At 43.9% G+C, this 27,108-nt stretch overlaps 1 protein-coding gene across 1 annotated transcript in view; it reads left to right on the top strand.

Moving 5' to 3' along the window:
• The first annotated feature begins 16,674 nt into the window (after positions 1-16,674).
• ABCD3 (ATP binding cassette subfamily D member 3) overlaps positions 16,675-27,108 on the top strand; it is an 86,519-nt gene continuing 76,085 nt past the window's right edge. Inside the window, exon 1 of the mRNA XM_062191777.1 lies at positions 16,675-16,862. Within this exon, the coding sequence (XP_062047761.1) occupies positions 16,753-16,862 (110 nt within the window). The 5' untranslated portion in view covers positions 16,675-16,752. The remainder of the gene's footprint in view (positions 16,863-27,108) is intronic.

Raw genomic sequence — 27,108 nt, forward strand, 5'->3', positions numbered from 1 at the left:
AGGGGAACAAGACAGTGATCTCTAGAGGTTCTCCTAGAGATAGGCAAAGAAGGTCACAAGTTCTAGTCTCATGTGGTTTGCAAGCTGTGTTCCCAGGCTTTGCAGATAAGTCTGAGATGTTATATGGCTGTTATTTGATGAAAAAGAAAATAGTGGTTTTTTAGGATGTATTTATGCTAGTTTAAAAAAAAAAGATTTATTTATGGTCAGTACCATGGCTTAACAGGCTAATCCTCCGCCTAGCAGCACCGGCATACCAGGTTCTAGTCCCGGTTGGGGTGCCGGATTCTATCCCGGTTGCCCCTCTTCCAGGCCAGCTCTCTGCTATGGCCCGGGAAGGCAGTGGAGGATGGCCCAAGTGCTTGGGCCCTGCACCCGCATGGGAGACCAGGAGAAGCACCTGGCTCCTGGCTTTGGATCAGTGCGATGCACCGGCCGCAGCGGCCATTGGGGGGTGAACCAATGGCAAAAAGGAAGACCTTTCTCTCTGTCTCTCTCTCTCACTATCCACTCTGCCTGTCAAAAAAAAAAAAAAGATTTATTTATTTATTTGAAAGGCAGAGAGGGGAAGAGAGAGAGAGAGAGAGAGAGAGAGAGAGAGAGAGAGAGAGAGAGAGAAATCTTCCATCTGCTGGTTCACTCCCTAGATGGCTGAAATGGCTGGAGCTATGCCAATCTAAAACCAGGAGCCAGGAGCTTCTTTCAGGTCTCCCACGGGGATGCCAGGTCCCAAGACCTGGGCCATCTTCTATTGCTTTCCTAGGCCATAGCAGAGAGCTGGATCAGAAATGCAGCAGCCGAGACTCAAACCAGCACCCATATAGGATGCTGGCACTGCACGTGGCAACTTCACCCGCTATGCAACAGTGCCAACCCCGTGCTAGTTTTTCATTTGATTTCTGGATCCAGAGATAAGGCTTCTGATTAGACACAATTATTTTCATAATCATAACCTTTTTACAATTTCTTATTTTAAGACAATTTTAGATTTACAGACAAATAGCAAGCAAAGCACAAAAAATGCCTGTATGGGAGGTCTTTTTAAAAGGTTCATGCAAAATTATGGGTGGATTTCAAAATATTTTTTGCATCAAATAAATTTATCATTTAATTTCATTTTCCACAAACTCTGAAGAACCCTAGAATACCTTTCACCCAGCTCCTCAGTGTTTTTTTTTTTAACTTTTATTTAACAAATATAAATTTCCAAAGTACAACTTTTGGATTACAGGGGCTTTTCCCCCATAACCACCCTCCCACCCATAACCTTCCCATCTCCTGATCCCTCTCCCATCCCGTTCACATCAAAATTCATTTTCAATTATCTTTATATACAGAAGATCAATTTAGTATATACTAAGTAAAGATTTCAACAGTTTGCACCCACACAGAAACACAAAGTGTAAAGTACTGTTTGAGTACTAGTTATAGCATTAATTCACATAGTACAAAACATTAAGGACACAGATCCTACATGGGGAGTAAGTGCACAGTGACTCCTGTTGTTGATTTAACAATTGACACTCTTATTTATAGCGTCAGTAATCACCCGAGGCTCTTGTCATGAGATGCCAAGGCTATGGAAGCCTCTTGAGTTTGCTAACTGATCTTATTTAGACAAGGTCATACAGTCAAAGTGGAAGTTCTCTCCTCCCTTCAGAGAAAGGTACCTCCTTCTTTGATGGCCTGTTCTTTCTGCTGGGATCTCACAGAGATCTTTCATTTAGTTTAGTTTAGTTTTTTTTTTTTTTTTTTTTTGGCCAGAGTGTCTTGGCTTTCCATGCCTGAAATACTCTCATGGGCTTTTTAGCTAGATCTGAATGCCTTAAGGGATGATTCTGAGGCCAGAGTGCTGTTTAGGACATCTGCCATTCTATGAGTCTGCTGCTTATCCCACTTCCCATGTTGGATCATTCTCTCCTTTTTAATTCTATCAGTTAGTATTAGCAGACACTAGTCTTGTTTATGTGATCCCTTCTCATCCCAGTGTTACTATTGTACCTAAGTTTGGTCCTTTAGCAAACCAAAGAAATCAGCGTTCCAAACTACAGGCTTGAATTTCTCCATTTCTTTTTTTTTTTTTTTATAACTCTCCATCCTTTTTTTTTTAATGATTTATTTGAAAGGCAGAGTGATAGGGAGAGAGAGAGAGAAAGAGAAAGAGAGAGAGAGAGGGAGAGAGAGGGGGAGAGAGAGAGAGAGAGAGAGAAAGAGAGAGAATCTTCCATCTGCTTGTTCCCTCCCCAAATGGCTGCAAGGGCCAGGACTGAACCAGGCTGAAGCTAGCATCCCAGTTTCCCATGTGGGTGGCCAAGGACCAAGCCCTTGGGCCATCTTCAGCTGCTTTCTCAGGTGCATTAGCAAGGAGCTGAACTGGCAGCCAGGACTCAAACCAGTGCTCATATGGGATGACAGCATTGCAGGCAGCAGCTTAATCTGCTGTGCCACAAAACTAGCCCTGAATTTCCTCATTTCTTAGGTTCTTGTTCTGCTACAGGATGCCTGGAGATATCACATTGTGCTCAGCTGCCATGATTCCTTAGTCATAAAATCTTTGAGGTTTCTGTTTTCCCTTGTGTTTCATGGACTTGACACTTTTGAAGAGTACTGCTTAGGTATTTTGTAGAATGTCCCCGGTTTGGGTTTATCTGATGTTTCCTCACGATTAGACGGGGGTCATGGATTTGTTGGAAGAACACCATGGAGATGGACTGCTGCTCTCGGGGCTTCCTGCCAAGGATCTGATGTCAGCACGGATCTGTTAACTTCTTACTGATATTGCTAGCTTGGTTGAGCTGGTGTCTGCCAAGTTTCTCTCTTGTAAAATTGTTATTTTCCTTTCTATGCTGTATTCATTAGAGCAGAATTGTTAAGGGGCAGGCATTCAGTTAAGATGTTACTTGGAACGCCTGCATCTCGTATTGAAGTGCCTCAGCCTCCCCTGCAGATTCCAGCACTCCTGTGAATGTAGACCTTAGGAGGCTGCAGGTGATGCTTCCAGTACTTGAGTCCTTGCCATCTATATGTGAGACTCAGATTTTGTTCTGGGCTCTGGTCCACACCTGGCTGTTGAGGGCATTTGGGGAGTGAATCAGTGGGTAGGATCTCTAATCTCTCTCTCCCTTTCTGCCTTTCAAATAAATAAATAAACAAATAAAAGAAATGTGTTATAAAGCTCAGTTAATACTTTAGTGCTAGAGAAATAAATTGAACCTTTTGGAGGGAGGGATTTCCTAGAATTTATGGACATACATTGGAATCACTGAAGGATTTAATACATGTTTTGGAGAGATTCTTCGGGGGCTGTGTAACCATTCTGTTTCCCTTTAAAGTTTCACCCACTAATTTTAGTTTTCCAGTCCTTGAGTCTAACCCACAATTGTTATTACTGAGATGCTCAAATGGTGATTTTTCAGTACCCTTGTTTCTTCTATGCTTATTTGGAATTTTTCTGTGAGAAAGAATTTTGCCATCAAAGAATTGTTCCATCATTATTCATGTCATTATGGATTAGTGGATATTATTCCTTGGGATATATAATCCAATGCTATTGTTAACTTTTCTTGCTCAAATTGTGTCAGATTTGGATAATGTAAGCTCTTTTTCTTTCTGAACCACTAACTTGTCATTCAGTCTGAGTTCATCTGGTTGTCTTTGACCCTGTTCTAGCACCATAGAGCTCATTCGAGTCTTCCTTCCCGTGTTCATTTGTACTTTATTTTCTCTGACAGTGAGAAACATGATTTGGGTGATCTGCAACTTACTTTCTTTTTTTATTTTTAAAGATTTATTTATTTATTTGAAAGTCAGAGTTACACAGAGAGAGGAGAGGCAGAGAGAGAGAGGTCTTCCATCCGATGGTTCACTCCCTAGTTGGCCGCAATGGCTGGAGCTGCGCCGATCCGAAGCCAGGAGCTTCGGGTCTCCCACGTGGGTGCAGGAGCCCAAGAACTTGGGTCATCTTCTACTGCCTTCCCAGGCCACAGCAAGGGAGCTGGATTGGAAGTAGAATAGCCAAGTCCTGAACCGGCGCCCATATGGGATGCCGGCGCTTCAGGCCAGGGTGTTAAGCTGCTGCGCCACAGCGCCAGCTCCATGCAACTTACTTTCTTATATCTTCAACTCTCATTTACCTGTAGGTAGCATCAGAATTGGTAACTTCCATTCTGAGTGAGTCACAAATAGGAGCCAAGAAGAGTATAATGATTTTTGTACATATATTCTTGCCTTGGTCTTAGAGCTTTCAGTAAAAGGACTTTTCCAAAATTACTTACACGTGAAATTGTGGCACACAGTTAGAGATACTCATCACCTGAATTCCTTATTGGGCTGCCTGACAGCTTGATCTACTTTTTAATTCGAGAACAGTGAAGTTTACTCCGTGTGGTATATGTTTTAGCAAATGTATGGTCATGGACTCACCACCACAGAACCACTCAGAAAAGTTCCATGGTCTTGAAATGCCCTTGTGTAGCCCCTTCGCACATGCTTCCTGTCTTCAGCCTGGGGAGTGAACTAGGCAGACGGGAGCTCTCATTCTCTCAGTCTGTCTGTGTCTCTCTGCCTCTGAGATAAAGAAATAAAGCATTTTACAAAGCAAAGACAATCCTTTCCATGTTGACGGCAGCAGAGGTTTAGCTGACATTTGAAGAGAAACTTGTAGTCAGAGGGCCACATAAAATTTTTGATATGCAAATCTCCATTTTGCAAATTTAAGTGCAACATTTTCAAACGATACAAGGCTCCTTGATAAACCAGCTGCCCTTGAATCTGAACTTTCAGGAACTGAAGACAAAGAGAAACTCTGGACTTGGTGTACCAGCTGTAAAGCAGCCCCCACAGGAGACCAGCCTGGCTTGGTCCGGGTGGGGGAGCTGCCTCAGGACCAGGCCAGGCCACCACCCAGCGTGGGCTGAGGCTCTGCCAGCATCTAGAGGAAGAGCAGCTCCCACTAATGATCACACCGCATGCACGGTGATGACGGCGGAGAGGACTGGATTTCCGCACAAGTGCTTCAACTTCCATTATTAACATTGTGCAATGGTGTTTTTCTGAACTAATCCTCGTATTGCCAAATGCAGTGAACTCCTCCATGTCTGTTGACAAGAGACACCTGAGCCAGGTGGAACTTGCTTACACGTGTAGTCACAGTCCTGGTGCCCAGTGCAGATCAAGGCAGCATACCTAGTACAGAATGGAGCCCAAGCTGCCCAAATTTTGCCAGAACATGCAACTTCTGATATGGATGAAACCAGAACCCCAACCAAGGTCACACAGCCCGTCAGTAACATCAAACTAGATTAAATTCTGAGGGAATCTGGGTCCAGAGATCATTCCTGATAAGTAGTTTTAAATTTTTATATTATTTATTTGAGAGGTGGAGAAACAGATAGAGATCTTCCATCCACTGGTTCACATACCAAATGCCTGAAATGGCCTGGGTGGGCCAGACTGAAGCTAGGAGCCAGGAACACAATCAGGTCTCCCGAGCACTTGAGCCATCACCTGCTGCTTCCCAGGCTGTGGATTGGCAGGTAGCTGGACTGGAAGCGGAATAAGGAGGACTCCAACCAGGCACTTGTATATGGGAAGTTGATATCCCATGTAAGTCACAGCTCAACCACTGTGCCAGACACCTGCCCCAATAAAATTTTACTGGTACACAGCTGAGTTCATTCATTCGTGTTACTGTCTATGGTTGCTTTCATGCTACAATGACAGAGTTGAGAAGCTGTAACAGAAGCTTTCTGGCTCATAAAGTCTAAAATATTTGCCATTTGGCTTTCTGCAGAAAAAGTCCTGAAGGAATTCACTACCTAAGAGAGACAGAAGTCAAATAAATAAACTAATATAGAGGCCGGTGCTGTGGTGTAGTGGATGAATCTTCCGCCTGCAGTGCCGGCATCCCACATGGGCGCAGTGGCTCCTCTTCTAATCCAGCTCTCTGCTATGGCCTGGGAAAGCAGCAAAAGATGGCCCAGGTCCTTGGGCCTCTGTACCCACATAGGAGACCTGGAAGAAGCTCCTGGCTCCTGGCTTCAGATGGGCCCAGCTCTGGCCATTATGGCCATTTGAGAGTGAACCAGCAGATGGAAGACCTATCTCTCTCTCTCTCTCTCTCTCTCTCTCTCTCTCTCTCTCTCTCTCCCTCTCTGCCTTGTCCTCTCTGTAACTCTGCCTTTCAAATAAATAGATAAATCTTAAAAAAAAGAGAGAGAAAAGGTCTAAAAAATTAATAAATCAGAATAATACAGAGTTATGACCTATTGTAGAGGAGCAAAGATTTTTTTATCTCCACTTCAAGGTAGGAAAAAACAGTGAAAAAATACAAGAGAAAGCATGGACTGAGCCAAATCTTGAAAGACAAACAGTATGAGGATAGGGTTGGAGACTAAGGTTGCAAGTTGTTACAAACAGAATACAAAGGTAGGACGCAGCCTGCTGTAACCAGACTAAGTAATTGTACGTGGCTGGATGAGTAGAGGAAGAGGTAGGCAAAGGGTAGATCAAGAAAATCATTGTCAGGCCAGCGCCATGGCTTAACAGGTTAATCCTCAGCCTTGCGGCACCGGCACACCGGGTTCTAGTCCTGGTTGGGGCGCCGGATTCTATCCCGGTTGCCCCTCTTCCAGGCCAGCTCTCTGCTATGGCCCGGGAAGGCAGTGGAAGATGGCCCAAGTGCTTGGGCCCTGCACCTGCATGGGAGACCAGGAGAAGCACCTGGCTCCTGGCTTCGGATCAGCGAGATGCGCTGGCCGCAGCGGCCATTGGAGGGTGAACTAACAGCGAAAAGGAAGACCTTTCTCTCTGTCTCTCTCTCTCTCTCTCACTATCCACTCTGCCTGTCAAAAAAAAAAAAAAAAAAGAAAAGAAAGAAAGAAAGAAAATCATTGTCCCAGGCTAAGAAGCTTCAGAAGATACGGACTCCAGCAACTTAAACCTGGAGTAGGCAGAGCACACAAAGCTTCCTCCTGTGTGAAAAGGAGGAAGATTCTGATCAAAGTGGCTACCCCTTTCCTCAGTCACTCGTTTTCCTTCCCTTCTCCCCACACTAACTTCCGCCCAGACGCATCTCCTCCTTCTGATGGTTTCTGAGGCATTTATTCCAGCATCTCCTTTGGTTGCTGAGGTCAGTTTTAAGGAGATGGGCCTGTTGTATTCACTTTTTCATTCTTTGTCAGGAGGTTCCCTGTGTCAGTGTGTCAGAAGTGTCAGTGTGTTTCTCCCTGCATTTCCGCCTTTCCCTCCCCCCATTCACAGAGCAAGCAGTGCGCTCTGCTGTCTTCACTGGGGCGGGGAGAGGGCTTCGCGACTTTTAACCGTTGAAGCTTACACTGAGACTGGAGGGTTTATTTTTTTTTTTAAGAAGATTTATTTTCTTTATTTGAAAGATAGAGTTACAGAGAGAGGCAGAGGTAGAGAGAGGTCTTCCATCTTTTGGTTCACTCCCTAGATGGTCACAACAGCCGCAGCTGTGCCGATCCAAAGGCAAGAGACAGGAGCTTCTTCCTAGTTCTCCCATGAGGGTGCAGGGGCCCAAGCACTTGGGCCATCTTCCACTGCTTTCCCAGGCCATAGCAGAGAACTGGATTGAAAGTGGAGCAACCGGGACTCTAACCGGTGACAATATGGGATGCTGGCGTCACAGGCTGGGGATTTAACCAACTGCACCACAGCACCAGCCCGAAACTGAAGTTGAGGAGACTAGAAGCATCCTGCCAGAGACTAGGGGAGAGAGGAACTCCTCAGCTGTGAGGTGCAGGTCAGTTAGATGCTAGGCCCCAAGGCACTAGCCTCACCCCAGGTCCCTACTCCTCCTCTGTGGCTTAGAAGGAACCAGGCAGGCTGGGACAATGACACCTTGGGCTCAGCTGTGCAGACAGATGATTAATAAATGGAGAGGTCTCTACTATGCCTGAGACCTCAGGACTTTGTCACAAGCCTCCAAAGAGGAAAGCCCAAGAAGACTGGGTTCATTTCTTTCACATTGAAATTTCATTTTGAAATGTAATAGGTTCAACAAGTGGTACCGGGACAACTAGATACACACATGCAAAAGAATGAAGTTGGACACCTCCATCACATCATATGCAACAATTAAAATGGATCAAAGACCTAAATGAAGGGACAGAACAGCATATCTCTTAGAAGGAGTCCTAGGGGGTAAATGTTTAGAACCTTGACTCTAGCCATGAATTCTTGTGTATGAAACCAAAACCATATGCAAGAAAAGAAAAAAGTTAGGTTCCATCAAAATTTAAAACTTTTTTTTTGTATCAAAGGACATTTTAGGGAAACAAAGAGACAAACTTAAAAATGGGAGAAAATATTTGTAAATCATGTGTTAGATAAGGGTAAAGTATCCAGAATATACAAAGAACCCTCAGAACTTAATACAATAAGATAAACAACTGAATTTTTTAAAAAAGATTTTTATTTATTTATTTGACAGGTAGAGTTACAGACAGTGAGAGAGAAAGAGAGAAAGGGAGAGAGAGAGAGGAGAGAGAGAGAGAGAGAGAGAGAGAAAGGTCTTCCTTCTGTTGGTTCACTCCTCAAATGGCTGCAACGGAGCCAAGAGCTTCTTCCTGGTCTCCCATGTGGGTGCAGGGGCCCAAGGATTTGGGCCTTCTTCCACTGCTTTCCCAGGCCACAGCAGAGAGCTGGACTGGAAGAGGAGTAACCGGGACTAGACCCTGTACCCACATGGGATGCTGGCACCGCAGGTGGAGGATTAACCTAGTGCGCCATGACGCCAGCCCCTGACAACTGAATTTTTTAAAAGGGCAAAGGAATTGACTAGATATTTCTTGAAAGAATAAAGGCAAATTACCAAAAACCACAGAAAAAGATACTTAAAATCACTGGTTACTAGGGATTCACAAATCAAAACCACAAAATACCACTTTACATTAGGATGGCTATACTACTACTACTACAACAAGTATTGGCAAAGGTGTGGAGAAATTAGAACCTTTATTTATCAATGGTGGAAACATAAATGTCCCAGCTGTTGTGGAAAACAGTTTGGCAGTTGCTCAAAAAGTTAAATATAAAATTTTTTATAAGTTTAAAAAGTTAAATATAGAACTATATTTAACCAGCAACCTTGTTCCTAGATGTATACCCAATGGAATTGAAAACAGGCATCCAAACATATTCTTGTATGTACATGTTCATTGCGGCGTTATTCACAATATCCCCAAAGTGGAAGCAATGCAAACATGTGATGAATAAATTAAAAATATGGTCTTTCCTTTCAGTGAAATTTTATTCATCCATAAAAAGGAATGAAGTGAGGCCAGCACTGTGGTTGGTGTAGTGGGTTAAGTCTGCCTTTGGCACTAGCATCCCATATGGGCGACAGTTCGTGTCCTGACCTCTCCTCTTCCGATCCAGCTCCCTGCTAATGGCCTGGGAAAGCAGTGGAAAATGGTACAAGTGCGTGAGCCCCTGCACTTCCAGGGGAGACTGAGAAGAACCTCCTGGCTTCTGGCTTTGTATCAGCCCAGCTCTGGCTGTTGCAGCCATTTGGGGAGTGAACCAGTGGATGGAAGACCTCTCTCTCCCTTCTCTCCCCCGGCCCCTTTCTCTTTCTGTCTGTAGCTCTGCCTCTCAAATAAATAAATAAATAAATCCTAAAAAAAAAAAAAAAAAAAAAAAAAAGGAATGAAGTACTATCAATGCTACAACACTGATAAACCTTGAAAGGAGCCAGACACAAAAGGTCACATATTATGTGATTCAATTTATATGAAATGTTGAGAATAGGTAAATCCATAGAGAAAGCAAGCAGATCGAAGTTTGCCAGGGGACAGGACCAGAGATAGTACTGGTTAATGGGTACAAGGTTTTCTTTCTCAATGATGAAATATTTTAGAATAAGGTGTAAGTGGCAATTGCCCAACATTGTAAATGTACTAAATGCTACTGAGTTGTTCATTTAAAAATAGTTATTATATCATGTGAATGCCACCTAAGTAAACACAATTTTAGATGTAATAGGTGATATATTCACATAGTTGAAAACTTAGGGGCAGGCATTTGACATAGCAGTTGGGACGCCATCGGAACAGCCTTATTCCTTATCAGAGTGCCTGGGTTTGAGTCCCGGTTCCACTTCTGATTTCAGTTTCCTGCTAATGCACACACTGGGGAAGAGCAGGTGATGGCTCAAGTCCTTAGGTCCTTGTCACCCAAATGGGAGACCCAGATTTAGTTCCAGGCTCCTAGCTTTGGCCTGGCTCAGTCCCAGTCATTGAATCAGTGAATCAGCACCTAGGAGCTAGCTGTCTCTCTGTCTCGGTCTCTCTGCCTCCCTAAATAAATAAATAAATATTTTGAAAAAAGTACAAATTTATTCAGAGAAGCCTTCTTCCTTCCCCCATAATTACTTAGTTACCCTTCCTACAGTCAATCAAGATGATCAATTTCATGAATATCCTTCCAACTATAAACAAATAAGTATACATTACTCCATTACTGGCCCCCTCGCCCTGCACACTCCTTTTATGAGTAGTAATGCACTTTGCAATCTCTTCTGCACCTGTTTTCTGCTTAACATTGCATTTGGAAATCACTCCGTAGTAGCACACACAGAATTGTTTCCTTCTGTTAATCGATGTATAATACTTTTTATTTGTCTGGTCCTGCACTGATGGGCAGTTTTCAAGTCCTTGCTTTTGCAAAGATGCATGACACCTGGGACATTTCACTGGTGTGAGAGCACATCCGCAGAGTTCCCAGAGTGGCGTGACTGGCTCAGAGGGACAGGCGTTCGTGCTATTCTTAAGCTATTGCCCAGTTGTTCTTCTCCAGTGTGTACTCACTCACCTGCCTCTCAGAAATATGAATGAAAGATTATTGTATGTTATCAAACTTTGGGATCCCTTGTCAATCTGTTCAGTGAAAGTTGCACTTCAGTGTGGTTTCATTTTGCATTTCATATTAGTTATAATGAAACTGATGTTTTCAGAAGTTTAAGAGCCATTTTAATGTTTTATTTTGTAAACCACAGTCACGTTTTCTTTACTCATTTTAGTTTTTAGCTTTTGGCATTTTCCTTACTGACTTGAAGTTGCTTTTAAGAAAATAAACCACTTGTGTGTGAAACTGAGTGTAATTTTTTCCCCAATATTTTCTTTCTATTCTATTTACAGAATTTTTTGTCATGAGGAAATTATTTTTAAGTAGTCAAATTTATTAATATCCTTATCTATGACTTCTGGATTTTAATACTTTGAAAGGTCTTCCCCATGCCAAGATTATAAAATAACTACTTTTTAAATAGTTCATTCATGTTTTATTCTAATTTTTAAAGGTTTTTAAAAATTTTAAAAATTCATTCTTCAAGCAGTTTTGAATTTACTCTTTTTATTCTGTTGGGTGCATTGTTGTGCATTGTGGATCCAGTTCTCTCTCTCTCTCTTTTTTTTTTTTTTTTTTTTTTTGGTTCCTTTTCAGGTTATTCAGGAGTAAAGAGAAATAAGGTTTGGCTCCTTCCTTCACAAAGGTTACTATCGATTAAGTAAACATCACAAAAGCTATTTCAGCAGTGTTACCAGGTGCAGTAGAGACACTCAGGAGAGAAAAAGGGAGTGCAGAAAAGGACTCAAAATGAATCTATTTCCAATGCTTATGTATAATTGGCATTCACATTCCTATGCCCTTCTGGAAACTTAATCTTGACTCTGGGACCCCCATGTCTGCAGCTTCCATACTATCTTTTAGGTTGTTCTCAATCTTCTGCTTTTTCTTCCTGTTTCCTTCCATACATTATGGATGTTTCATAGGATTTATCTCCCTTTCTTGCCTGCTCCTTCTTTTTTTCAAAGCTCATTCATTTCCAAGGATTCCTCTATTCTGCATGTAGAAGAACTCCAGATGGCTCTGTTTTCGAAATCTATACTTGAACCTCATATTTGGAATTTTGTATTTATGTGATTAATGCCTGTCCCACTTCAAGATTATTCTGGGTGATGAATGTTGTTTTTCTTAACCACTGGCTCTAATTGCTAGCACACAATAACTTGTTAATAACCCTTTTCATGTGAATAAATGCTTACCACTGATATTTTTGGTAGGCATTGGATCTTAATTGTCTGATTGCCTTCTGGCCATTTCCACTGGGGACTCATCTTGGCACTTCAAAATCAATTTCTTTGGGTCAACAAACATGAACTGTAAGCTTTATAAGCCTGCATACTTCTTCAATAAAGCAGTTCCTACTTGGACAGAACTCATGGGTGCTTGTGGTGTGTTCATCACCCGTCGACCTTACCTCTCCCGTTCGCCTTGTTGGGGAGTGTCTGTAGTGGCTCCTGTTGGTCAGGGGCCAGCCTAGGGCTTGAGACCCCGACACAACACATTAAGGACAGAGGTCCTACATGGGGAGAAAGTGCAGGGTGACTCCTGTGTTGACTTAACAATCGACACTCTTATTTATGATGTCAGTAATCACCTGAAGCTCTTGTCATGAGCTGCCCAGGCTATGGAAGCCTCTTGAGTCCACAAACTCCGACATTATTTAGACAAGGCCATAATCAAAGTGGAAGTTCTCTCCTCCCTTCAGAGAAAGATACCTCCTTCTTTGATGGCCCCTTCTTTTCACTGGGATCTCACAGAGATCTTTCATGTAGGTCATTTTTTGCCACAGTGTCTTGGCTTTCCATGCCCGAAATGCTTTCATGGGCGTTTTAACTGGATCCAAATGCCTTAAAGGCTGATTCTGAAGCCAGGGTGCTTGTTTAGGGCATTTATCATCCTATGAGTCTGCTGTGTTGGATAATTTTCTCCTTTTTAATTCTATCTATTATTATTAGCAGACACTTGGTCTTATTTATGCAATCCCTTTGGAATGTACCTTTAAATTCCTTTTTCTTGAACTTTTTTTTTTTTTTTTTTTTTGACAGGCAGAGTGGATAGAGAGAGAGAGAGAGAAAGGTCTACCTTTTGCCGTTGGTTCACCCTCCAATGGCCGCTGCGGCCAGCGCATCTCGCTGATCCGAAGCCAGGAGCCAGGTGTTTCTCCTGGTCTCCCATGTGGGTGCAGGGCCCAAGCACTTGGGCCATCCTCCACTGCCTTCCTGGGCCATAGCAGAGAGCTGGCCTGGAAGAGGGGCAACAGGGATAGAATCCGGCGCCCCAACCGGGACTAAAAACTGGTGTGCCGGCGCCGCAAGGCTGAGGATTAGCCTGTTAAGCCATGGCGCCGGCCTTTCTTGAACTTTTGGAAGTACTTTCCCATTACAAAGTGTGAGCCTGAAAATCGCTTTGTTAAATTATCAAAGGACATAATGCTGATGCACCTGGTTCTCCAAATCCTACACTGCCAGAAGCTGTGTTGTCCTGAGATCATATCAGTGAGAACAGAACATCCTCTCTTGCTTGGAGAGTCTGAGTTATCTTAGTCACTTTGACATAGAGAAAAGGCCTCAATTTACAGTGCAGAGGTTCCGATATGGGGTTTTCAGACACAATAGTCTACATTAATTTTACATTTATGTTTTCAATGAAATAGAACCTTGAGTTTGCTTCTCCACCCAGGCCTCTGATTTACTTTGAGCCTGTCAGGCATCGCTTCATTCAGATTTTATATTCACTTCTCTCTTCCCCCAAATATATTGACCCCGTATTTCTTCTTTTTTTTTTTTTTAAACTTGTGTTTATTTTCAGTCAACCTCATTTCCACTTTGCTTTAGAGACTTTGAAGAGCAGCTTAAGACCACTCAGTGGTTGTTCCTAACCTATTCGGTGGCCTGAGCAGTGGGAGCTGCAGCCCAGTATGCAGGGGCAGGCTGAGCGCTCCAGGCTGCAGTGGGGACCTGTTGAGTAGGCACAGAAGACACGTGCCTGCTTTCAGACCGCAATCTCAGGGTGAGTAGCAGTAAACTCAGGAGCTGGGGCTGTCCCTTCACCCTGAGAGTCCTCCTTTGTCACAGCTTTTTGCAGCAGCAGCCTGTTTTTCCTATTCAATCTCTTCAGGATCTCTGTGGAAGTAGAGATCAGGCATGACCTTCCACTGGTGTTCTACGGAGCCAGTACCATGCATGCACAGAACCTTCCGGGCCAGCATCCACCACACCAGACCCATTGAATGAACTCCTTTTTTGTTGCATGGGATGGCCATGTCCCAACAGCACAGATATACAGAGCAATGGTAGGCAGGTTCAGATAAGATGCCTTTGTGAGAGTCTGGTGGGTCAGCCCTGGAATTAGTAGCCTCCAAAAAACGTGGCTCCCAGAAGGCTACCTGTATCTGGTCAGTAAAGGTTCCAGGCTTGAAGTGGCCTCAATAGGAGTAGCTCCAGTGGCAGGTACAAACCTTAGCACAGTCCTCTGGCCAGTGTTCCTGGAGGATATCACACTGACGTCAGCAGGGTTTTCAATGGTGACAATGGCATGAGCTGCCAATAGAAGGTTTTCCCAGGTCGTCTTCAGATTTACGAGGTGGACGCCTTCACTCTTCCTTTTGTAGCTGTCCTGTTCCATTTGGAAGTCAACATTGGTGCAACCTAGGTGGGTTCCTGCTGCAAGGAATTTGAAGACATGCTCATCCTTCCTCTATAGGACATCAGGGGTTCTGGACATTGTAATTGTTATGCTGAGAGGGGGCTGTGTTGTGGTACAGTAGGTTAATCTGGTTATATGAGCCATTGTGTGTAGCTGCTCTATTTCGGATCCAGATGGCCCAAGTATTTGGGGCTCTGCCATCCACGTGGGAGACACAAATGGAGTTTGATTCCTGACTTGTTGCAGCCATTTTGGGAGTTAACCAGTGGATGGACGATCCCTCTCTGTAACTTTGCCATTCAAATAAATTAATTCTTTTTTTTTTTTTTTTTTTTGTAAATGTTACCCTGGGAATCAAGAACTACACTATATGAAGCCCTGGCTGAGTAGCTAGAAGGCTTCATTTTTCTTTCCCTTTCTTCCTTCCTTCCTAACTTGGTTGGGTCATCAGTTGATCTCAGGTGGTCCTCATTAGATGAGCTTTATCAACAGTTAAAATTATTTGAGCTCCTATAACTTAGTTTTAGACTCTCCTATGCTTTTTGAACAAAGGAATGTTTTAGACTGTATAGACACCTCAATAGACTATGTGTTTGACTAACCTTGCATGTACTTCTTCCACTCATATGAACTCCAAGATAGCCACTACCTCTGAAGGTTTCCAACACTCTTACATCACTCTGCAATTTACTGGTGAATTAGAAATTTTCCCTCTTGTTCCCCTCATCCCCCCACCCCATCCACTCTGTTTTTTTATCATTCACTACAAAACCACATTGTCAAGCCTTAATTGAAAGCTCCGGACAAAAGTAAGCATTTTCTGATTTCTGCTCTCTTGGTGCCTTGTTCATACTTCTAATGTGGTACTTACTACACATATTTTCACATTTTTCTTCTCTAACAGCTTCTGAAAATAGGATTATCTATTCATTCTTGTTTTCTCTAAGCCAGGCCTACCTAATTACCTAAATGTCACATGAGGGCACTAAAAATGTCCATGTGGCAATGGAGAACTTAGAAGACCCCTTTTTCCCTAGAGTTGACTAGTGAGCACCTCTATACAAAAGTCATTAATCTGGTCTTAGTGATACTATATTAGGCCATGACTAATTTATTTAAGCACCCAGATGCCATTGTTTCACAGGCTACTTTAAGGCATAGGTTACTTGACTATGTGTATTGTGTGCCATTTTATGAATTTGATTTTCTCTAGTTTTCTCAACTGAAAAATAACAGTTCACTAAGTCATTGTGATGTGCTGGGCTAAATGTTAGGGATAACAATTTATGCATCATGGGGTCAGACAAGAACGCTGCAATCCTCAAAGCCCTTCTGGTTCTGGGAGTAAGGCCAGCATTCATACAAGGCACGATTGTTACTGCTCAATGTCCCTTTGCAAAGAACCGTGTTTCTTCAACTTTTTGTTTGACCAGACCTACATAAAGAAATACATCTTGTATCGCCACCCTTGATAGGCGAATACAGAAAACTGGAAGGAAATTTCTCAGGACAACTCCTTTATGGTGGGAGGCAATCTAAGGTTTTTCTGTTGTGTCCAATTCTTCTCAGTTCTACTCAGAAAACCGAAGTGGTGGTCTTATCTACCAAAGCCATCTCACAATCCCGAGCTTTGAATCATCCAGTTTGGAAGACACCGAAAAGGGATTTGATCTCCAGCTATTCTTCCCACAGCTCCCGACTGTTCCGTTTTGACCAAACAATGGCAGTTTTGGGGAATCGCACCCCCTCCTCCCAGGCTCCTTTAAGAGTTGGTAACGGCCCACCCCAGGGGGCGGAGGGGCAGGGCCCACTAAATCAGCGGCGCAGGCCAGGCCCGCTTTTCCAGTTCTTGTGAAAGCCAGGGTGTGGGTGCGGAGGCTTGGAGAGGGGGTGGTAAGACAGGGGCCACAACTAGGCCTCGTAAGGCTGAAAAGCAACCGAGGGGACCCAGGGCTGCTTCCAGGCCTTGAGTTTCCGGCGACCCCGCGGGGGTCCGCGCTTGCGCAGAGCGCGTCCCGGGACCGCAGCGCCGCGGAGGCGCCGGCGCGCGCTCTCGCCGAGCAAAGTCCACGGTGGGCTCCGGCGCGCGGGCGGCGCGGCGGCGCGCGCCAGGGGGCGGTCCTGCGCAGCCGGCGCCGCCTTTCTCCGCACGGTCCTCTCCTCCCAGTCTCCCCCGCGCTTCCTCCACCGGAGCAGTCGCCGCCGCGTCCCCTCCGCCGGCTCGCTCACCCTGGTGGTGCCATGGCGGCCTTCAGCAAGTACTTGACGGCGCGAAACTCCTCGCTGGCGGGGGCCGCGCTCCTGCTGCTCTGCCTGCTCCACAGACGGCGCCGCGCCCTGGGCCTGCACGGGTAAGGCTCGTGGCCGCGGCGCGTTCGCGGGCCGCAGCGGGCGCTCCGGGCTCTGCCCTCCCGGGCCGGCGGGTGCCTTTGCCCGGCGGGGTCAGGCCGCGGCTGCTGCCAGGCTCCGGTGTCAGGGTGTCCCCCGGGCTCCCCGCGGCCAGCCGGCCTGTCCGGCCGCCTCGCTCTGCGAGCCTGTGGGTGCGAGTTCTGTAGCCGCGAGCAAAACTGCGCTCCGGCCCAAGCAGCCACCTGCGGTCGGGGCGGGAGTGGGTGCCGGTGTGACCCCCGCCGCCTTTCCCCGACCACCTCCTGCCCTGTCAACTTTCTGGGTGTGTGTGTGCTGGTGTTGCCATCTCATCTCCAGGCGGAGCGTGAGGATTTGTGTAGTGGAGGGGGATACGTGATTGGAGGATGGGGATTGGTCTTGCCAGGCTGGAGGCGGCTGTCCGAGTCACCTGCACAAGGCTTGGCCCGGTTCCCGAGGCACTGCTGTTGAGAGTGGCTCGGGGGAACCATCCCGGGTCCTATCCTGGGTCCCCTCGGCGAGATCTGCTAACGCCGTGTCCCCTTGGAGTGGCTGAGGGAACGCCCTGGCCTTTCATCCGGAAAGGCTGCCTGGGTTTCGGGGTGTTTGGAGGACAAAGTTCCCTCCCTTGGCTCTGGTAGGTGAAAGGTGAAAGTGTGTTTTAGGTGATGATCAGGATCCAGTTGGATTACACTCCACTACTTCAGCCGCGAAAGAACTTACCGTTCGCGTTGAAGTTGGGGAGGTTGTAAGATCAGGGCGAGAGAGGGTATTGAGTTACAGTTGTGGAACTACGGGCATACCTTTTACTTGCTGGGCAGTGCTTGTCTCCTGCAAGTGAACAGGAGAGATTACTTCCCCAGCGTGCTTGCCAGTCACTGGAAATTTCACGTTAAATCCTGGCACACTCCTCTCATGCATTTTATTTCATTCATTCCTCTGGGCAAGTGGTGTTGTCTTCTGTTTTTGATTTGCCTGAAATATCCAAATTGGTAAGTAGAATTTGGTCTAAAACGCTGACATGATTTCTAGGTCACAGTCCCTCCACGAAGTGCTGTCTAGCCTGCTCCTGTCTTCTCCCTGCTGACCTCGGAAGGGATGGTACTTTTTTCCCTTCTTGAATCCACTTAACAAAGTTTAAATTGTTTGCATCATAGTCTGGATATTATAGAACCTATTCACGCTTCTATTTAGTTTGCTTTCAAAAGGGCAAATTCTGGAAAATAGAAAACAATTTTTTTGATTGGATTGTGTCCTTTCTGATTCTTAGTTACAAGTGGAAGTTATCTGGGACTGTGCCTAGAGAAAATGCTTAGTGCTTTAGTTTTAATTACATATTTGCAGAGAAGGGTTTAGTGCATAGAGGAAGAGTTGTGATATGGGGATAAGGACTCAAGGACAGCTCTAAACACTTTGGATTACCTTTGTGATCTTTTTTTAAATTTTACAGGACTATTATGTGCAAGTAAGTTTAGTGCTTGAAGAATTTTCCCATATAAAACACTTTCATGTAAGCAGCATCCAGGTCAAGAAACACTATTGGCACCTCATAAATACGTACAATTTTGATGTAGCAGGTTTTAAAAAAAGAAGCAGTATTATCAGCACCCCAGAAACTCCTTTCTGTCCCAGTCCAAGGTTACTGTCATACCAATTTAGAAAACCATAGGTTATTCAGTAAGAGAAATTTTAACCAAAATCTAATAGGAAGTACTAACAATAGCAATAAAATAGTTTAAAAGGATTTGTCATATCAAATAATTTTAACTCTTCATTCACTACCATAAAAAGCTTTAACAATCTCTTTGAGAAATATTGCCAACTTTGGAGAAGATTAAATTATGCAGTAGACAATTTATGGAACTGAAGATTATTGTTAATTTTTTTGTGTTGCGATAAGTTGGGAAAATATTTTTATAAGTTAAGTATTTTGTGGGAGGAGAATGAAGATTATGGGCAATTAGGCATGGAGTTTAAATTACTGAGATAAAAGGAATGAACTATTTTGAAATCACTAAGAATGGTATTGAGTCTCTATAGATGTTATTCTAGAATTTTATGAATATCTTTCACTACCTTTTTTTTTTTTTACTTATTTTTATTTTTATTTTTTGACAGGCAGAGTGGACAGTGAGAGAGAGACAGAGAGAAAGGTCTTCCTTTGCCGTTGGTTCACCCTCCAATGGCCACCACGGCTGGTGCGCTGCGGCCGGCGCACCGCGCTGATCCGATGGCAGGAGCCAGGTGCTTCCCTGGTCTCCCATGGGGTGCAGGGCCCAAGCACTTGGGCCATCCTCCACTGTACTCCCTGGCCACAGCAGAGAGCTGGCCTGGAAGAGGGGCAACTGGGACAGAATGTGGCGCCCCGACCGGGACTAGAACCCGGTGTGCCAGTGCTGCAAGGCGGAGGATTAGCCTATTGAGCCGCGGTGCCGGCTTCACTACCTTTAGTAACACAATTTGAAAATTAGAGAATTCTAATTTTATATTTTACTGGTCTTTTGAATATGTTTGGAAACAGGACCAATTAGTCTTAATGTCTGATGCTTAATTAAGGAACCTGTGGCTATTTTGTTTGTATTGTTAATAGTAGGTTTGTCTTAGAGTATACTCATATATTCCCTTATAATTGATTAGTTATAGAGCTAGTGGAACTGCTTTAAATGTTACAATGTAACATTATTCCAAAATGTATAATTTAATGTTCTGGGTTATATTTTATTTTTGTTAATGCAGCTTTTCTGAGCAACCAAGTCTCCTGTGTTTGTATGTGTCCTTTGATTATGAAGAATTTCACAGATGTACAAACTAAATAGAATAATGTGATGATTCCCTGTACACCTTACCCAGGAAGCACCAACAATGTTCTACTATTCTTGTTTCATCTATACTTGCTCCTCATTCCTTCTTTTTACAGGTTTTTAGGTAAAACTTACATACATTGAAATGTGCAAATCTTTTTTTTTTATAAGGTGTCTTTTTTTTTTTTTTTTTAAATTTATCTGACAGGTAGAGGAGTTATAGACAGTGAGAGAGACAGACAGAGAAAGGTCCTCCCTCCGTTGGTTCACCCCCCAAATGGCCGCCATGGCGCTGCGCCGATCTGAAGCCAGGAGCCAGGCGCTTCCTCCTGGTCTCCCTGCTGGTGCAGGGGCCCAAACATGTGGGCCATCCTCCACTGCCCTCCTGGGCTACAGCAGAGAGCTGGACTAGAAGAGGAGCAACCGGGACTAGAACCCTGTGCCCATATGGGATGCTGGTGCCGCAGGCGGAGGATTAACCAAGTGAGCCAGGGTGCCGGCCCCTGCAAATCTTAATTATCTATATTTTAAACAAATCTGTGCACTTGTGTAACACAACCTGTATCACCAGTTAGAACATTTTCCTGTCCCCACAAAGTTCCTTTATATTCATTCCTAATAATTTCCCATGACTACTGTACTTACTTTTTTCACATTATTTTGCCTAATTGTACATTTTGTTTGGTATTTTTGGAGAAAAGTAGAACATTTTGGCTCAGGTATAAAGTGGGTGATATATTCAATTCAAAGGAAGTATCTCTTTAAGAATGTCGTAAAGGGGCTGGTGCTGTGGCATTGCAGTTAAAGCCTCCGCCAGCAGTGCTGGCATCCCATATGGGTGTGTGTTCAAGTCCCCACTGCTCCATTTCTGATCCAGCTCTCTGCTATGTCCTGGAAAAGCAGTAGACTATGGCCCAAGTCCGTGGACCCCTGCACCTGATTAGTAGACCCAGAAGAAGCCCCTGGCTTCGGATTGGCACAGCTCCGGCCGTCGCGGCCATCTAGAGGGTGAACCAGCAGACAGATGGAAGACCTCCCTCCCTCTCTCTCTCTCTCTCTCTCTCTCTCTCTCTGCTTCTGCCGTTCTGTAATTCTGTCTTTCAAATAAATAAATAAATCTTTTTTTTTTTTTTAAGGAATTTTGTAAAACTGCTAGGTTCTCTCTCTCTCTATAAATGTATATAACACATTAAATAAAATAAGGTATATTTTCTTAGGGAGCTTACATTCTTGTTAGGGAGAAGAAGCTTAAACACATGTAGATGTGCCTTAGTGATTCTGAGAAAGATGAGGTTAAGGTGTTTGGGAAGAACTAGGTAAGGCTTTATGAGTGATGTGAGCTAACCCTAGAAAGTATGCAAGAATTGGTAACTGGAACAAATGGTATCACAGCCCTTAGAGTTTCTTGCATTTATGTTAGGAGGAAACTTTGTGGTGCCCTTTCAATTCCTCTTCCACTGCCACCGGAGAGCTTACTAAGTAACACAAATATGATTGTACTATTCCTTCCTTACAGTATTTCAGCTACTCGAAAATGCAGACTTTTTGTGTTCATGATTTGGTTCTTGCCTACTTTTGTACTTATCCAGCCATATGGAATGAACGTATAGTCTCCGAGTGTGACATACTCTGCTCAACCTGTGTAGGCTGATTTTAATCACAATCATGCCCTGCACTTCACCTCACCCACTGATGTTTACTTTCCTTCAGGACTTAGCTCAATCAGCATTTCTGTTGAGTGTTTTTATGCCTTTTCCTAATCTCCAAGCTGGCACAGGTGCCTTCTGCTTTCCTGATACTGTAAGTAGTTACTACTCTGCATTCTGTAAATCTGTTTTCCTGGCTTCTGTCTACATTAGACCGTGAGGACATGGACTGAGTCATGTTTAAAGCCCTGGCTTGGCTAGGTCACATGATAGATACTCAGTGCTTATGGAGTGGATAGATGATGCAGGGTAGTTGAAGAATGTTTTTACAATTAGTCGGAAATGTGAGACTGGTACAAATATGAACAGAGGCTTTGTCTTCAAAGAAGTGGTAGTTGTGTACCTGAGAGTATAGAACTGGGTAGTGGGAAATCCGTGGGCCAGTTTTAGAAGGCATGGTATATTGCCATGGTATTCTATTGTCTTAAACACACCACGTTAAGGCCGGCGCCGTGGCTCAATAGGCTAATCCTCCACCTTGCGGCGCCGGCACACCGGGTTCTAGTCCCGGTCGGGGCGCCGGTTCTGTCCCATCCCAGCTGCCCCTCTTCCAGGCCAGCTCTCTGCTATGGCCTGGGAAGGCAGTGGAGAATGGCCCAAGTGCTTGGGCCCTGCACCCCATGGGAGACCAGGAGAAGCACCTGGCTCCTGCCATCGGATCAGCACGGTGCGCTGGTTGCAGCACGCTGGCCACGGCTGCCATTGGAGGGTGAACCAACAGCAAAAAGGAAGACCTTTCTCTCTGTCTCTCTCTCTCACTGTCCACTCTGCCTGTAAAAAAAAAAAAAAACAAACAAAAAAACAAAAAAACAAAACACCACGTTACAACAATTTTTTTTTCTCTCCCGTCAGTGCTTGCTGAGTAAAGTTCAGATTTCTCATCCTGAATTTCAGAGCCGTCCTTAATGGTTTCACCTTACCTGGCTAATGTTTTATGCCATTGCCTGCCAGTGGGTACTCTTTGTTCCAAATCAGTCACTTCCTGCACAATTATTTTTTTAACAGGCTACCTTAATTCCTGGCTTTGAGCTTTGTTCCTACTAGTAGTGATACCTGGGCTGTCTCTCTGTGTCCTCTGTTCTCCACCTGTTACCTGTAAAGGGGTAGGTCAGAGTCACCCCTTCTGTGGAGTGTTATGATGATCTATATAACAACCATCCTCTTTTTAGCTTTCTGAAGCATGCATTTAAGTTCCTCTTTTGTTTTACCTGTTCATTGTTTGATTGAAATCTTAACTGGTTGTCCCAAAGTCTGCCAGCTTCTGGGGTGATCATCCTTTCTAAAGCCCCAGTGTATAAATGGTGGGAACACAGTTTCCACTCCCAAGTATTTCTGAGGAGTTGCAGGGAGCTTGTGTTTCTCTTGGACACAGCCTGCTTCACTGTTTTGTTTCTGCTCTATGTTAGATCCCATTTACATCTTGTCTCTTGAGCCTGTCTCTTTGGTGTCTGCCTTGATATCTCTAAAACATCAGTCATGAAGCAGTTTAGTTTTCTTGAAAAACTGGGAGTAGTGACATAGTCAACAGCTTAGAATTATTTTGCTTAGAAGTTCTTTGGACTTTCCCAGTGTTGGAAATTTGTGGTGATTCCTCCCTGCCTCCTCTCTGTGTCTCAGCCCTGTGGCCTGTTGATTGGCCCTTATTTACCCAATGAATGTCCTTATATCTCTAGCTTTTCCCTCTATCCCCTTCACACAAATCCCTCTACTCGTTTCCTGCAGATTTCCAATTCATCTTTCCTTCCTTAGAACTGTATCTTTCAAATCAAGTTCTGGAATGGCTGGCTTCACTTTTCTCAGTTTCACTGTTCACTGACAGTTTTGCAGGGTACAGGCTTGAGTTACAGGAGTGGCTGAAGATGTGTGAGACTTTTAGGGTGAACCATGAGTGAATGGTTGCTACATGAGCTGGCCCCATTTAGATACTCAGAATAAAAAAGATGCTTAAGCAACCTTAGGTGAAAAAAAAATTAAAGAATTTGCCCACAAAAGCAGCTGCATACTGAACCTAGTTGAGACAGATCATCAGGCCCAGCGTAGTGCTCTGAGAACTTTGTAGTAGTCTGTGGTCTGCTGGAGGAACTGCTAGTGGTTTATTTCATTTTTAGTTTTTGGCACATTGGCATCCTTAGGCAGCCATTCTGTCTTAGGGCTTTTGCACTTGCTGTTCTCCTGCCTGAATTACTCTTTCCCTATATAACCCCACTGCTTACTGGCTCCCTTCTTCAAGTCTTTCAACAGACATCTTTTTAGTAAGAGGTATTGCTACTCCATTTAAAAAGTGCCCTCTGTAAACACACTCTGTCCATCTTCCTGGCTTTGCTTTTCTCCTAAGCACATATTGCTATCAAATGTACTATTTATTTTACATATTTATCTTATTTATTGTATGTTTCTGCTGCTAGGATATAAGCAGGAATTTGTTTATTTTGTTCATTGTTATAGCAATAGTGGCTTAGAGCTGTGGCTGGCTTGTAGTAGGCTCTCAAAAAATGCTCCAACAATTCTACCTCTAGATGCTCATTTTTTAAGGCTATAGTTACTGTTGTTCTAAATAGCAGTTTTTTTCTTGCTGCAAATGGAAATATTGACTCTCTATGTATGTTATGATCTCTTTAGAAGCTAGATCCCTTACACAGGTTAAGCATCCTCAACTTGAAGATCCAAAATCTGAGACTCTTTGAACCTTGACACAAGGCTCAAAAAGTTTTGAACTTTGGAGCCTTTCAGATTTAAGATCAGTGATATTCAACCAGTACATTTTTTTGTTGATATTTCAAATTCTAAAAACTGCAAAATCTTTTTCTTTCTTTCTTTTTTTTTTTTGGACAGGCAGAGTGGACAGTGAGAGAGAGACAGAGAGAAAGGTCTTCCTTTTGCTGTTGGTTCACCCTCCAATGGCCGCCGCGGTTGGCGCGCTGCGGCCGGTGCACCGCGCTGATCCGATGGCAGGAGCCAGGTGCTTCTCCTGGTCTCCCATGGGGTGCAGGACCCAAGAACTTGGGCCATCCTCCACTGTACTCCCTGGCCACAGCAGAGAGCTGGCCTGGAAGAGGGGCAACCGGGACAGAATCCGGTGCCCCGACCGGGACTAGAACCCGGTGTGCCGGCGCTGCAAGGCGGAGGATTAGCCTAGTGAGCCGCGGCACCGGCCAAAATCTTAACACTTCTGATCCTGAGCATTTTGATTAAGGGGTGTTTAACTTGTACTTGTTTTATATATATATGTGTGTATATATATATATATATATATAGGTGAAGGAAGTCTCAGATCCTTGTAAAAATGTTATCATTTTATAAGCTACTTTTGACAGTTAATAGAGTGGTGGGCCAGCTTTGTGGTACAGTAGGTTATGCTGCTGCTTGCCATGCTAGCATCACATATTGGAGTACTGGTTCAAGTCCCTCTTGCTCTGCTTCTAATATAGCTCCCTGCTAATGTGCCTGGGAAAGCAGCTGTGTCCCATGTGGGACACCGAAACGAAGTTCCAGGCTCCTGACTTTGTCCTGGCCCAGCCTTACCCTGGCCATTGAGGCCATTGGCAAGTGAACCAAAAGATGGAAGATCTCTTTCTCTCTTTGTCCCTCTCTCTCTGTCACTCTTTCTTTAAAATAAATAAAATAAAATCATCCATAAAGTCATAAACATAATACATTTTATTTTTGTTCCCTTTCATAATTTTTCACATAATTATGTTTTATTATTTTCATTTATAGCATATATCTTTACTGTATTTCTATATGATCTTTATAACTATACTTTTGTTTAAAGATTTATTTTTATTTATTGGGGCTGGCATTGTGGCATAGCTGGTAAAGCCATCTGGAGTGTGGTTATCCCATATGTTTCATGTCCTGGCTTCTCTACTTCCGATGGAGCTCCCTGATAGTGACCTGGGAAAACCAGTGAAAGATGGCCTGAGTGCTTGGGCCCTGATACCCATATGTGAGACCTGGAAGAAGCTCCTGGCTCCTGGCTCCTGGATGGAAGATCTCTTTCTCTGTGTAACTTTGACTTTCAAATAACTGGATAAATCTTTAAAACAAATGTATTTATTCAAATTGCAGAGTTAGAGAAAGATATCTTTCCATCTGCTGGTTCACTCCCCAAATGGTTGTAATGGCCAGGGCTCTTTAGCCTAAAGCTAGGAGGCTGGAACTCCATCCAGTTCTTCCACGTGGGTGGCAGGGGCCAAAGTACTCAGGCCATCATCTTCTGCTTTCCCAGGTGCATTACCAGGGAGCTGGATGGGAAGCAGAGCAGCAGGGACTTGAATCAGCCCTCTTAGGGGATGCTGGTGTCACAAGCACTGCACCACAATGCTGCTGGCCCCAATAACTATGCTTTTAAAGAATATATAAGTCTTCCTCTATATGGCTATAATTTATTTTACCCTTAAGTATTGGGCAGTGTATTAATCAGCATTTCATTACTACAATGAAATAAGTGGGGCAACTAACCTTACCAAGAGAAACAGTTTACTTAACTCACAGTTTTGGAGGGTCAAGTTTAAGATCGGGTGGCCCATTAGTTTGGACTTTATGAGGATAGTGGATGGCAGTGGCAGAGCACATGTGGAAGAATATGGAGAGAGGGAGACAGAGAGAGTTTGGGCCCAACTAAGTCTGTAATAGCCAACCCAGTCATGAAAACTCCCTCTGAAGTCACACTCTCAAGGAACCAAGGACCTCCCACTAAGCCCGCTTTCTAGTCACCATAATAAATTTCCACCTTCTTAATATCATTAAACTTAGAGTTTAAACAGCTGCATGAATTTGGGGGTCAGATGATTTCACATATAACAGGCTCTAGTTTGCCTGTGGAATTTTTACAGATAGTACCATATATTTTTTGCAAGTGAATATTTCCATCTCAGCTATATAATTTCCTTGGAACAAATTGCCAGAAAATAGAATAAAAGAATGGAAGCTGGAGAGCTTCAGTATTTGTGGAAAGAATGTGAATGTCTGGAGCTACACAAATTGACATGTTTGCTAATTTGCAATGCTATGAGTTAATTATTTACTCATCATTGAGGTTGTTAAATTTTTTCCTACTTTAGAGGTGAAGAATAATGTGACAAGATTGTTTTAATTTGCATGTATTTTGTAAATTGCAAGAATGAACATTTTTATATGCAACAACTTGCTGTTGATTATGGAGGCAGCTTGGCATAGTGTAAAATCATGGTCTTTAGAGTCAAATGAGAGTTCACATTTTTCCCTTAGCCATTTGCTAATTTAAGTGACCTTGGCCAATTTACTCAATCTCTCTGAGCCTCTGTAGAACAGAAAGAATAACAGCAGTTGTGGGAGGATTAAAAGAGAAAATGTCTAAAGGTAGCTGTCATTAGCTATCCCTGTGCTTGCTAAAGGAAAATTAAAAGGACAATGAAGCGTCCCTTTATTAATTTCCCAAAAACTATTGAGTTTTTCTAAAAATATCTTCAATTGTACCCATGAAAATCTCCCAAAAGAAGACATTTTCTTTTTCTTTTTCTTTTTTTAAAGATTTATTTATTTGGGACCAGCGCTGTGTGGCAGCAGGTTAAAACCGCGGCCTGCATCGCTGGCATCCCATGTGGGCACCGGTTCGAGTCCCCGCTGCTCTGCTTCCAGTCCAGCTCTCTGCAATGGCCTAGGAAAGCAGTGGAAGATGGCCCAAGTCCTTGGGCCCCTGCACCCATGTGGGAAACCCAGAAGAAGCTCCTGGCTCCTGGCTT

This window comes from Lepus europaeus, chromosome 5, assembly GCF_033115175.1.
Source record: "Lepus europaeus isolate LE1 chromosome 5, mLepTim1.pri, whole genome shotgun sequence".
NCBI classification, from domain to species: Eukaryota; Metazoa; Chordata; class Mammalia; order Lagomorpha; family Leporidae; genus Lepus; species Lepus europaeus.